The sequence below is a fragment of the Trichechus manatus genome, unplaced genomic scaffold (assembly GCF_000243295.1).
Source record: "Trichechus manatus latirostris isolate Lorelei unplaced genomic scaffold, TriManLat1.0 scaffold00024, whole genome shotgun sequence".
NCBI classification, from domain to species: Eukaryota; Metazoa; Chordata; class Mammalia; order Sirenia; family Trichechidae; genus Trichechus; species Trichechus manatus.
Window position 1 is genome coordinate 22,839,756 of NW_004443960.1, and position 14,367 is coordinate 22,854,122.

Sequence of the window (14,367 nt, forward strand, 5' to 3'; positions counted from 1 at the left end):
GTATCTGTTAACGGGGATGGAAAATTTGGTGATGGATACGGGCTGGCGATAGTTGCACAACATGACTAATGTAATCAATGCCACTGAACTGTTCATGTCAAAAATGTTGAATTGGCAAGTGTTGTGCTATATATATTTTACCACGATAAGAAAAAAAGAGCTGCTTTGTATACTTGTTGTGGTGTAAAGTTATACCACGTCTGCACTTGCTGGGAGCCACTTCTGACAGTGCCTCTGTTTCCCCGGGGCGGGTACAGCTGGCAAATGCCGCTGCACTTCTGCCTTGCACCGTTCCTGCCTCCATTCCTGTCACAGGCCTGACAGATCTGAGCTTCGAGCCCTGCTGACTCCCAGACCGAGCGCCCCTCTTTGGTACTGTGACTCCTGGGTCTGCAGACCCATTCCACAGTTTCCCATGCACCGCCTCTCAGAGAAATCTGAGACGGGAAAGTTAAATGCAGGAGCTCATCCCCGGGGTGGCAGTCAAATGTCCAACAACCAGCGCAGCCTGGATACTGCAGATACTGCCTGTCAGAACAGGAACTGGCCTGCAATGACTAGCCCGGCCTGACCGGTGCGGACAGGCTGCTTGTCCAGCCGGCCTCACCTGGCCCTTGGATCAGATGTCATCAGCATGTACCTGATTTTTAAAACCAAAGACTCCCTTTTCAATAATAGGATGTATGGTCCATGGTGGGGGTGGGAAGAAGGAGACAGGAGTTTGTGGTGATGAAAAGGCTGGAGATGGTCATGTTAGAAATGCTCTTATCTAACCTCTAGAGGACTGAACGATGAGTGCGAAGGGGGATCCAGGCAGAGGCAAACAGATTTACGCAAGAGCACATGCCATCTCGATGCTCACGAGGCCCCTGAAGTCCTTACTCAACTAGCCCCTCCTCAGGCCTTCTCCTAATGGGGGCCTCCCTTTTGGAACTTGGGGCTGGATTACTCTAGTCAACCCATTTCATTCCTTCTGTCCAATCTGACCCTGTGTCCTGCTTCAACTCTCAGCTGTCTTCTTCTCCGCCCCTTCCTTCATATTTGGGTTTCGTGCCACCAGCCGGGACAGCGCCCCTTCTGTCTCACAAAGTGGGCACCACCTGGCATTCCGTTTATCTTTTGAATTGTAAATCCTTCTTGGCTGAAACTTTCTTAAACATTGATTTCTAGATTTATGCAGGTGTCAAGGAGCCAAGAAGGAGCCATGGTGGTGCAGTGGTTAAGCACTCAGCTGCTAACTGAAAGGTGGGCAGTACGAACCCACCAGCTGCTTCACAGGAGGAAGATGTGGCAGTCTGCTTCTGTAAAAGATTACAGACTTGGAAACCCTATGGGGCAGTTCTACTCTGTCCTATAGGGTCACTATGAGTTGGAATCAACTTGATGGCAACAGGGCTTTAAGGAGCCAAGCAGCTGGGATGCTGAATGCCATTTCAGACAATCCAGGTCTTATGGTACTTGTAAAACCAACTCAGCTGCACTTTGCTGCAGTGCAGTCAAGGGTGGCCCATGTGCAGAGAACCTAGGGCATCCTGGAACTGTTCTCAGCAGAATGGAAGCTGAATGAGGGCAAGGGCTGTATCTGTCTTGTTCACAGTACATCTTCAGTGTCTAGGAGAGTGCCTGGCAAACAGCAGATGCTCAATATGTGCTGTGGCTGGCTGCTAGATGGATGCATGAATGAAGAGTCATTTAGTCTAAACATCTTCCCAAGCTTCCCTTCCTAGAGCCCTAGACAGAGAAGCAGCCGTGCCTCGAGGGCAACGCTGGTGCAAGAAATCCACTGCAAATTCAAACCCTTTATCGTTATCTTAACCCAACAACACAGATGGTGCAGCCAGCCAGTGCCTCTTCTTAGCCCGAAGAGTTTAGAAGAAACTATGGAACTGATAGGAGTTTCTGGGTGGCACAAACGGTTAAGCACTCAACTGCTAACTCAAAGACTGGAGGTTTGAGTCTACCCAGAGGTGACTTGGAAGAAAGGCCTGGTGATCTACTTCCAAAAGATCAGCCATTGAAAACTCTACGAAGCACAGTTCTACTCTGATGCACATAGGGCTGAATCCAGTGGACTCAAAGACAGCTGGTTTTACAGAACTAACAGGCCCTGCGGGGGATACATAATGTGAAGGACTGTATACTAATTAGATTTCTACTTGTCAATCTCTCTATCAGACACAGACCCTTTTCAGAGGCCAAACTTGCTGTCTTTCTCTTTTCCTCATACACCACATATAAATTGTTTTTGGATTTGTACTATTTTGTATTTCTCTCATGATTTATGAGGAACACATATTTGTTACATAATCAGGAAAAAAGTTTATGGTAGGGGTATAAGGGAAGACACTGCCTGCTACCTGCCTTGTCTGGAGACAAGAAATCTTCTAGTGTGTCCCGGGTGGGCAGGTAGATTTCTTTCCCCAGCCCCCACCCCCACTCTTGCATAAGTCAGCTCTTTAAAGACCACAATAAACCGGTTTACACAAAAAATGTAGAAAGAATTACAGAAACGTATGCAAAGCCAACTTTTTTCAGAAAGAGACTAATTTTGAACTACAATAGCGACCCTCTAGGACAGAGCAGAACTGCCCTGTAGGGTTTCCAAGGGGCGGCTGGTGGATTTGAACTGCCGACCCTTTGATTAACAGCCAAGCTATAAACCACTGTACCACTGTGCTCCTAAATCACAACAGACAGCGTTATTGAGCATTTACTCTATACCAGATACTGTGCTAAGCGCCTGACACACATCACCACATCATCTTACTGAACACTCAGGAAATAACCCTACAGCAGCACTAGCCCCACTGTATAGATAAGAAAGGGAGACTCTAGGTGCAATGACTTGCCCAAGGTGACACAGCCAGTACTAGACAGAAGAGGATCACAGCCACACAGGCTGGACTCCGGACTCTGGTTCTTAATCAGCACAATGCTTTTCCTCCGCCCCAAAGGAGTTTTATGTCCTTGGGTGAGGGTTCTGAAAGGGAAGACATTTTCTGAGGAGGTAATGGGTTGTGTCTTAAATACTCTGGTTCATTTTAGAAAAAAGGAGAAAAGGGTTACTTTAGGAAGACACCTGCAGGAACCCTATTTTTTTAATGCCTCTAAAACTCTCTGGCTATGAACTTACACAAAGCATCATTTTTCATTACATACATTCCAAGAAGAGCTGGTCTTTGAGCATACTGCTTACAGCTAAGTTCGTACGGTGGATATTATATGTGAGACAGAGAAAGAGAACGAGTGAGACCTCTCGCCCCTCAGTAACCAACCTCAGTCCATGAGATATGGTTTATTTAGGGCTCTGAAAAACATAACGCAGGCTCCCTCCTGTACTGAGTATCTTTTTTCAGGAAGTGGACCCTCCAAAGGGCCAGAATTGGCATTCTATACTTTAGGGTATCACTCTAGAAGATGTGTTTGTCACTTCAATAATTTTGAATATGTGCTTTAGGTTGTAAATCTACCCTTCAGAAAGTGCAAGGCTACTCCGACAGCCACGTTGACAGATAATGGATCCAAATACATTCTTGAAATGGAAGGTTTCAGGCACAACAGCAGGCTGAGCAAGCCCCTCTTCCTCTCCACTATCACTTTCCTCCAACTCCAGGGTTTGAAGGAATGACTGACTTCCTTCTACTTAACAGTTCTCAGGGCTGAGGAAGACTTTGAGTCAACTTTTTATTATTTTAATTATTTAAAATAATTATTTATTATTTTAATCAAAAGACTCTTTTCAAGTCTCATTGGATATAGATGTTGAAATGATTCTGATATTTACTTATTAAGAATAAATTGCAACCAAAAGTAGAAGCCACTTGAGTGTCCAACCCTGGGTAATCATATATCTGACTGATGAAATATTATGCAGTCACCGAAAAAGACGGTTATAAAAACTACACCATGACATGGGAAAGTGCAGATGACGGAGAGTAAAATAAAAATGCAGGATCAAAATCAGTATACACCAAATCATTATGACCGTGCATCCCCTCGCCTTTCAGAAAAACATGACTAGAGGGGAAAAAAAATAGCAAGATCTGAATAGTGGACTTCTTCGGTTGTAGAACTATGGTGATTTCTTATTACTTCTATTTCCCAGATGTTCTTTAACATCTATCCTTTTTTCTTGATAAATCACTTTCATAATATAAAAAAGTTTAATTTTAAAAGGAGAGCACTCAGAGAACCAGCAGTGTCCAGTTTTTAATGAGTCACTTAGTCTACCCATCACAGAGTGGACGAATGATCCATGGGTTTCTCAGGCTCACTGTACTAAGAAATAGCGTTTACTCCAGAGAATTTTCTTTGTAACCCATCAAACAACGGATATAAGGAAAACCACGTGGTGCATGAGAACCACCTGCATCAGAGTCAGAATATGGATGCCTGGCCCCTCCCCCAGACCGCCTGTGTCTGAATCTTCTAAGATGTTAGCACATGAATCAAATACAGATCCCTGATCAAGAATATTTTTTCTAGATAAAAATAATGATAAATAGCTATCATTTAGACCCACTGTGTATTAAGAACTGTCATAGGTGCTTTTCTTTATCTAATTTATCCCTTCAACAACGATCATCACAAATGTCGCCGCTGTACAGTTCAGCCCGGTTGTGCCTTGCCTGATTTTTACACCAAGAGCTCCCAATTCTAACTCAGGTTTGTCTGACTCTAAAATGTTTGCTGTTTCTACCACACCTCAAGCCTGCCTGGTATAGTATAGAAAAGAACGGAAGTGAAAGATGTGACAAGGCCAGCCCTGTAAACATACTTAGTAGTCAGAGTAATTGACAGCAAGCATGAACGAAGCCGTCTTCCTTTAGTACATGCACTATTAGTAGGGATGCAAGCAGGCGGGGTTGGGGTGACTGGTTAGTAACAGGCATTAGTGCACAATTATGATCATAAAGTAGCAAAAATGCTTTGGCCAATCAGGTGCCTTTTCCTTACCATTAAATATTCCAATTTCAGTTCTTACTGAATATGGCAGGTCATACATCTAAATTATTTAATAAAATGTTTAAATTAGAATACTCTTTTCTACAATCTGTTACTTTAAAAACAGCACGATGTAAACTTTTACTTGGGAAGCTAAAACCCTACTGCTTTCTAGAGTAACAATTAACAACAGGCTCAACATGACACCAGAAACCCTCCATTCTCTGGTGCTGGTTGCTAAGTTGCCGGAAGTTGGCTGCCAAAACCTGCCTGACAGCAATAACTCCCCCAAGAGTTTATCTTAATCCAACTGTAAACAAATAACTTGTTTGCAGGAATTTGTCCGTCTAAAGTGCCAAGCAAAAACATGATGTAATAAAGGACCATCCTGCTCAAGGGAGTTTTGTTTTTACTTCTTGAAATACCCAATGGCTACATCCAAGAATGACTAACAGCAGCATGGTCAACATTAACAGACTCATAAATTCTAAATGCTGAGACCGTCTGTGTACTTCCAACGGTAGTCCAAAGAATTTTAAGAAATTACAGGTTACTTTTGTCAGACAAAGATAACTGTGGTCACCTGGAATTTCTTGAGTTAGGAGAATTCATAGCATAGACTGGCTTTTAAATATTTAGTAAATATTTTCAGAACACGTTTCTCAAAATAAAATTTTACTTATCTGATCATTAGAAAGTATAGTACAGTGCATTACAGTGTTGTAGCAGATCCATAAAATAACCTTCTGGAATAAATACACCTCAGGTGACAGTGATATTAAAAACAGACACAATTCTGGTTCACGGTCTCTCCACCTAAATCAAAGGCATGATTTGGGAATACAATTTTGGTGTGTCACAAGTATTCAAGTGTTAAGAGGCTCAGACTTAATCAGGGTTTAGTCACTTCACTCTGTAAATGATTTCCACACGCAACCCAAGAGGTGGCAACCCAGACTTCTGGATTATTCACCAAGGAGTCAGAAGTGGATAGATGTCTATGTCCCCCTCTGTGTTTTAAAGATTGAACCCTTGTTTTCTCCTTCTGGTTTCCACAGAGAGTCTTACTCAGACCAAAGCTGTGAACACTCTGGCAGGCTAAATAACCCTCAATAGGCTAAGGCTCAGATCGGCTGATTAAAGCGACTGTACACCATAATGAGAGCCTTGTGCCGTGGACCTAAAGGCATGACTTAAATGAGCCCCACAGCACTTCTGAAAAGCTCCTATGGTTTTAGAAAGCAAAATGTAAGCATGCTAGAATACAAAGGAATTTAGTGTAGGATCTTTGGGAGATTTGTTTTTTTGCTTTGGTCCTAAGAATTTCAACATCAAATTAAGAAGCTCCATGCAGTTAACTTGCACTTAAGATACAAAAATTAAAAATTAAAGCTCAAGGCACAAAGGACAAAATTTTCCGTGCTGACCGCACCCGAGTCCTCTTTTGTTGGATGCTGATGAGTCAATCAATGACAGGTAAATCAGGCTGAGAAGAGCAGAATGCTTGTGAGAGGCTTACCAAAAAGAAAGATGACCTTCTTAGTACCTTATCTGCGCATCTGGAAATCGGGCTTTTACTCTACTGACATCTACCTCTTAAATAGGGAGCACTGCAGCTCAAAGTGCTTCTGATAAAAACAGAAGTCATGTCTACATGCCGCAGAATGGATGGCCCATTGACCGCCATGGCATGGGGTCAAATGGCTGCTCCTGAGCACAAGGTCAAAAGCACATACACACAACACAGCTAAGCAGGGGCGTATGGAGCTGCCGGTGCGAGCTGCTTGGGGGTGGTTACAGACCTTAGTCCCGGGAACCTTCCCCACCTGTGAGGGCATTAGGGAGGGCATCTATTAGGAAACAAACAAACAAACAAACCAATGTGGCTTTTTTTTTTAAAATAAAAGCTGAGGAGTCATCAGAAAAAATGTTATTAACCATTCATAACACGTTGAAATTATCCTTAAATGCATTATATTCCTGGAAAAAAAAAAATTTCAACCTCTATAAAAACTCCCTGCTTGAAACTGGACTATAGTAAGAAATAAATCTAAAACCCTAAGTACCATTTTCTTCCCCAACACACTCAGAAATAATTTATCTATTCATAAATCAAAAATTAGAAGATTTAGAATAGAAAGATTCGAAATACAATTAGATAAAATGGCCGTGTTCTAGACTGCCAGTAAAACACCCCAGGACCTATCTAAAATCTGCAGTCACCACCACTCCAAAACAAGTTTACACTGGGATTATGGGAAAATACAGATTCTTCCCTCCTAAGCCATTAAAGGCTCCCTTCTCAGGGCACCCAGTTTGGCACTCGTCATGCTTTTTAAAAATTATACCTGAAATTCATTTCCAATGAACATTGTACTCTTAGAAGGAAAACAAGCACTTTAATGAGGAAATGAATTTCATGTTCACGTTGTACTGTGCCTTCCACCTGGATTAAAAGTCATTATACTGAGAAAAATGTAAACGTAGATAGCTCTTAAAGAACGAAACTATGAGTCAGGGGTCAGCAAACTCTTCCTGTAAAGGACCAGACAGTAAATATTTTAGGCTCTGTGGGCCACACAGTCTCTGCAGCAACTACTCCATTCTGCTGTTTTGGCACAAAAGCAGCCACAGACAATATGTAAATAAATGGGCATAGCTGTGTCCCAATAAAATTTTATTTATAAAAACAGGCAGCTGGCCAGATTTGGCCTGCAGGCACAGTGTGTAGACCCCTGCTCTAAATCAAAGCCTAAATGAGAGTAGTACAAACGCAATGTAGAGAGGAGGGCTGAACTATCTGATTTCCTACTTACCCGTTACTATTTTGGAAGCTGTGGGCACTGTGCTGGTGAGGCTGCCATCCCCAGCCGAGTGGGCGCCAGGAGGATGAGGGGGTGGGGGCACGCTGGGTCGGTTCCTCGGCTTTGGTACCGGTCTCGGTCTCGGTAAGGTTCCACCATGTGGCTGCACAGTCTCAGGGTTACTCACTGCCTGGGTCTGAGAAGCTGGCAGGCCGGAATTCTGTTTTCCTAAAGGTGGGGTACTGGGGGGTGTTGGAGTCTGGGGAGGGGTGTGAGATGGCTGCTCAAGTCCATGCTCGCTGGGCAGCGCCATGGGGTTGGGAGAGCCCTGGCTACTCGGTTTGGTGTGCATCAGAGGTGTGGCCTGGGTTGGGGGCTGCGGCGGCGGGTGGTTGGGAGCTTGTATTGGACACAGGCTGCTGGAGTACCTCCGGGGAGCAGAGAGTTGAGGAGCGGCCGAGGGTTGGCCTGAAGCCTGGCCTGTGTGCTGAGTAGGAGGAGAAGGACTTCTGGTAGATGGCTTTGGTGAGAGACTGGGTGGGTGCTGAGATGTTCCTGGAGAACTCTGGCCCCCAGGATGACCAGGAGGTGGGTTTCCTGGTTTCGGGGGTGCTGGAGCAGGTTTTTTAACAGCTGCACAAAGGGGAAAAATAACAAAACACCTTTCAGTAAGCAGAGCACAGTGATAGCCAACACTATACTACCTGAACCCGGCACCCAAGATCAGCCATGCTGGTATCACGTATTCCCTGACATGATGCGAGGAAGGCACTTCACCTCTGTGGTCTTCCTCCCTAGAACCCACAGGCCCTATCCAACCATGAGAAAAACACCAGACAACCCCAAATGATGGGATATTTTTCAAAATGCCTGACCAGTACTCCCCTAAACTGTCGAAGTGATTTAAAAAAAAAAAAAGGAAAGACTAAGAAACTATCATAGACCAGGAGAGACTAAGGAGACATGACCATTAAATGCAATGTGATCTCCTGGATGGGACCCTGGAACAAGAAATGGACCCTGGAACAAGAAATGGACACTAGTGGAAAAATCCAAATAAAATATGGCATTTAGCTAACAGTAATCGTGAAATGAGTTCCTTTACGTGGCCTTTTGCTTTGGTTCTTTGGAAAAATAGCTTGAGATTTCCCCCTAAGCCCTGAGGCATGACCCTTGCCCTAGTTTCTCTCCAGAGGGTTCCTTGTTTTTGGTCAGGTTGATTGATCTTTCCTGGGTAAGCTATAAACAATTTGGTTTGATACTTTTGTCTGGTCCTGGGCTGCAGTCTGCTCTGTGATTGGTATGTACCTTGCAGGGACTGGTAAACAGACTATGAAAATGAGGCCAGTAGTAACCTACTACACAAATGAAGTGTCTGTGGCCTACCCAGAGGATGAAGGCCTACCCAGAGGAGACCGGTCAGTTCGAGGGCCCCTGCTGGGAGGGGCCATGCCTTGAAATTGACAAAGAATTGTGTATATAAGCAGCCAACCCCACGGAGATTTTTGAGACAGAAAGAAGCAGGAAGAAAAGCAGCAGCAAGAAGCAGAAGGAAAAAAGATGAGCAGAATGTGAAAAATATTAAAAGTCTGTCTCTTGCGTCCATCCCCCTCAGCCCAAAGCCAGGTCTCCAGACCTGTTTTTTCATCCTAGCTGAAAGCCCCTTCCAGCTCTAGCATGTCTCACCCTGCCCTCCTCACTACCAGATTCCCAACCATTAGTAACACTGAGCTCAGCTAGTGTAGGGTGGAGAATGACTTGACCTCAGCTGTCCTTAAAGAAGTCATTCTAAGATGACTTAGGGCAAGAGGGCCATGGTATAGGTAGACCACTTGTGCTTGGGGGTCACCTGTCTGAGCTGGTCTTGCTATTTTCCGTTTCTTCCCATGTTCTCAGGGCAAGAGAGAAGAAAGAAGAAGCAGAGAGAGAGGAGGCAAGGAACCTCCTAAAAGAGTGGTAACATGAGTCAAGTGCTGTAACACAGAAGACAGTGAGAGGCCTGGAAGGGGCCCAGTGGCTGAGCCAGCAGCAACAGGCCCAGAAACAGCCCAGGGGCAGAGCCAGTGGAGACAGACGGCAGGGCCAGGAGGAGACTGTCCTGAGGGGGCTGAGAAGAGGTCTGCACCGTCGAGAAGAGCTGTCCTGCACTGAAGAAGGGAGACTTCGCCTATGTGCTTTCTGATCCTGAGTTGCACCCTGTTCCTTAATAAACCACTTAACTGTAAGTATGGCCCGTGAGTTCTGTGTGGCCACTGCAATGGATTACTGAATCCAGAAGAGAAGTAGAGAGTGTCATGGGAGGGATGACTGGTGTCAGAATTGGTAAAAAGGTTGGAGAGTGGAGGTATGTCTGATCTCCACCTCATGGGGATCAACCTTGAGCTGATCTTGATTCACATTATACCCCTGAAGTTAGACAGTTACTGATGATGCTTCTACTACGACTCCCACCATTTCACAGTAGTGCACCAACGCTGGTGTCTTAGCTGTGACTAACGTACCATGGTGGTGTAAGATGTTAACAACAGGAAATTGGACAAAGGCTATATAACATCTCTCTCTACTATCTTTCCAACTTTTCTGTAAATTTAAAATTATTCCAAAATAAAAAGTTTATTAAAAAAAACAAGTACATCATACACAAATAGGTCTTTAAAGACCTGCCACTGAAAAAGTTCAACAAAAAAGAATGCTTTGGTTAACAGAGGCAGCCCCACTGACCCTGACAGGCTGCTCTGCTCTAAGCCCACTCCTCAGCGCCCTTCTCTCTTGCCCTGAGAACATGGGAAGAAACGGAAAATAGCAAGACCAGCTCAGACACGCACAAGTGGTCTACCTATACCATGGCCCCCTTGCCCTAAGTCATCTTAGAATGACTTCTTTAAGGACAGCTGAGGTCCAGTCATTCTCCACCCTACACTAACTGAGCTCAGTGTCACTAATGGTTGGGAATCTGGTAGTGAGGAGGGCAGGGTGAGACATGTTAGAGCCTGGAAGGGGCTTTCATCTAGGATGAAAAAATAGGTCTGGAGACCTGACTTTGGGCTGAGGAGGACGGACGCAAGAGACAGACTTTAATATTTTTCACATTCTGCTCAGATCCTACCCATCCTCCAGGAAAGGGAGAAGAAATTGAAATGTATCATTCACCTCACATATCACTAGGTTAGGCCCTTTACATAAGTTATCTCATTTAAGTCTCATAAGCTCATAGCAAGATAGACAGTGTTATGCCCGTTTCATGGTGGAAAAAACTGAGGCTCAGAGGAGCCAAGTGTTTCACAAATATGTCACACAGCTAGTAAGTGACAGAAGTTCAGACCCAGGTCGTGTGGACTCCATTGGACTCTTCTTTCTTCTTCCTCTTTCCTACACTACATGGCTCCCTGGTCACAATTCAGAATTGTGGCTCAGAATTGAGGATTGAAAAGGATGAAGTTTGCTCAGTTACGCTGGCCTAGAACTTTTGACCTTGGAACTCAGAAGACCTTTTCACAAAGAAATAACCAACCAGCTAACAAAGGAAAGAACATTTAGCTGAATTTGGAATATTAGCCAAATGCTGGTTGCCACAAGCAACTTTTTTTTTTTTTTTAATTTCTAGCTTTCTGGTCTAAGCAATATTAATTGTAAATCCATACGGAAGAGAAGACCATTCTCGACATTTAAGGATGCAAAGGACTCACAATAGCAGTGTGACAGGCGATGGAATCCAAGTCATATGCTGAGGCAAGGCTGGCAAGAAGCGGGGCCTGTGTAACACCACTGAAGAAGGTGGTGGGAGGCTGCGGTGGGGGCAGAAAGGATCAAATTCATCCTGCCAGGAAGCCCAAGAGCTGTGGTTGCAGGAATTAGGAAGGAGAAAAGCCCCCGAATGTGGCTATGAGGAAAAGTCTCAATCTGACACCAGGGTCATACCTGGCATTCAGGCAGAGAAGCTGTAATTTTCTCAAGGGTTAGTTGAGTTGGGAGTACAGATGAACATGAGGGTGACCCAGAGGAGAAGACAGCCTTAAGAAGGATAAAGTAGAGGTCTGTAATCAAGCAGTATACCTGAATTTGCCTCCCTGCCTGTAATCGGTAATATTTCCACCTGACAATCATCGAGTGCTTTATAAGGGTAGTGCTTTCATAGATCCAACCAACCACCAACCAGCTGATTCCAACTCATGACGACCCAATGTGTGTCACAGTAGAACTGTGCTCCACAGGATTTTTCAATGACTGAGTTTTCAGAAGTAGACAGATATATCTTAAGGAGGCAATTTTATTTCTACTTTACATTTGTCAAAATTAAGTTAGGAAACATCAAATTAGTGGCCTTTAAGCAGTCATGTAACTTTAGGCAAAAGCTAGAAGTCAAACCTGAGTCCAGGGCCTCTTCCCACTTATCATCTCTCCTTATGAGCATCAGGAACCAATCCAGGAGAGAATCTCCAACTCTCCTGGACTCGCCCCTAGGTGGCCACTGCCCTCCCCTGAGGTGGGGCCTCATCATTCTGCCAGCATTACTGCACAGCCAGTGCAGCCTCTACAATGGACAAGCCAACTTCCCCAAAATACTACTCTGTACACCACTGCACTTTACCTGGGAGGCTCCCTACTGCTTAGAGGTCATGTTCAAACACTCGTCCTGGCTTTGCAGGACTTCCACCTCGGCCCTACCCAGCCTACCCACCTCGTTTCTCGCTAGAGCTTGGGCATGGCCTTTGAGGTGGCTGGACCAGTGTCTTCACTGTTCCCCACTGCAAAGCTGTTACCACCGACATGCAGTTACGTATGATAATTTATATGAGAAGTCAATGATAGGAGCTTAGCCAAAAAAGGGGCAGAGGGACCAAGGCTGTGAACAAGTGGGAGCCATTGGCCGCTGCTGCCTGGGCCAGTCTCAGTCCCACACACCTCTCTGAGTGTGAGCATCTCCCATGCTGAGCATGATTCTTTTTGAAACACACATATATTTTTGTATGGCATGGCCCCTAAACTCAAGTCAATATCTAAAGAACTGAGATTTGCTAAGGGAAAAAACCCTATCTGTTCTGGATTTAGCAGAGTCATGGTGGTGCAGTGGTTAAGAGTTTGACTGCTAACCAAAAGGTCGGCAGTTTGAATCCACCAGCTGCTCCTTGGAAACCCTATCAGGCAGCTCTACTCTGTCCTATAGGGTCGCTATGAATCGAAATTGACTTGATGGCAATGGGTTCATTCTGGGTTTACTGAGCTTCCTATGGGGCATTCTTGCAGATGTTCAAGAGTAATCCTGCTCATGTGTGATTTCTGTCATGCACCAACTTAAGGTCCTGGCCATTAAGTAAGAGATACAGTTTCCCTAGACAACACAATCCTGCTTGTTTCTGCCCCTGGCAGAATGTCCTCTCAGTTTTTCTCTACCAACCTATCTCTCTGGGTAAGGGCCAGCCCACATACTCTTTGATTTCCCTTAGCACTTGTGTAAGTTGTCTGTGTGCAATACTATTTTATACTTGCTTGTATGTGTTGCCTTAGAATTATTTCTCTAGGTATTTATCATGAGTGTACCTTAATCTTTCCAACCAACAGGAGGTTTTCCAAGGGCAATACTGCCACTTATTCTATTTCTCTAGCCTTGGTAACAAAGAAGATAGTAAAAATAGTATGGACTCAAAAAATATATTTATCATTACATATACAAAATATACTTGTGACAAATTCACTCTTTCTTAAGTTACCAATATGACAAGTCACTTTGTAGTGAGCGATATTCTAGATAATTGCAGTTGGGAATTAAGACATAAGACACCCTGGTTCACATGGGTTTTACCTGGCTCTAGAAACATCTTCATTGAACCATGTCCTTTTCTAGACAAGGGTCTCTTAATCTTGGCACTACTGACATTTGGGGCCAAATAATCTGTTGTGGGGAGCTATCTTGTGCATTCCAGGATGTTTAGCAGCACCCCTGGCCTCTACCCACTAGATGCCAGTAGCATCCCCCAGCTGTGACAACCAAAAATGTCTCCAGACATTGTCAAATGTACCCTGGGGGGGCAAAAATCATCCCCAGTTGTTCTAGAACTAAGAGGCATGTCATGGATTGAATTGTGTCCCCCAAAAATATCTTTCAACTTGGCTGGGTCATGATTTCCAGTATGTGTAATCTGATGTGATTTCCTTATGTGTTGTAAATTCAATCACTATGATGTAATAAGATGGATTAGCGGCAGTTGTACTGATGAGGTCTACAAGATTAGATAGTGTCTTAAGCCAATCTCTTTTGAGATATAAAAGATAGAAGTGAGCAGAAAGACATGGGAACCTCATACCACCAAGAAAGCAGTGCCAGGAGTAGAGTGCGTTCTTTGGACCTGAGGCTCCTGCGCAGAGACACTCTCAGACCAAGGGAAGATTGATGACACACACCTTCCTCCAGAGCCAACAGAGAAAGCGTTCCCTTGGAGCTGATGCCCTGAATTTGTGCTTGTAGCATACTAGACTGTGAGAGAATAAACTTCTCTTTGTTAAGGCCATCACTTGTGGCATTTCTGTTACAGCAGCACTAGATGACTAAGACACGGCACCTGGAGCTCCCAAGTTGCAAATATTTATCAAGGGCCCACACTGTAATGGGCATAGTAGAAGG

At 44.4% G+C, this 14,367-nt stretch overlaps 1 protein-coding gene across 1 annotated transcript in view; it reads right to left on the reverse strand.

Moving 5' to 3' along the window:
- ARHGAP17 (Rho GTPase activating protein 17) overlaps window positions 1–14,367 on the reverse strand; it is a 60,691-nt gene that overhangs the window by 2,077 nt on the left and 44,247 nt on the right. The window contains exon 17 of the mRNA XM_023728535.1: window positions 7,761–8,381. Within this exon, the coding sequence (XP_023584303.1) occupies window positions 7,761–8,381 (621 nt within the window). The remainder of the gene's footprint in view (window positions 1–7,760; window positions 8,382–14,367) is intronic.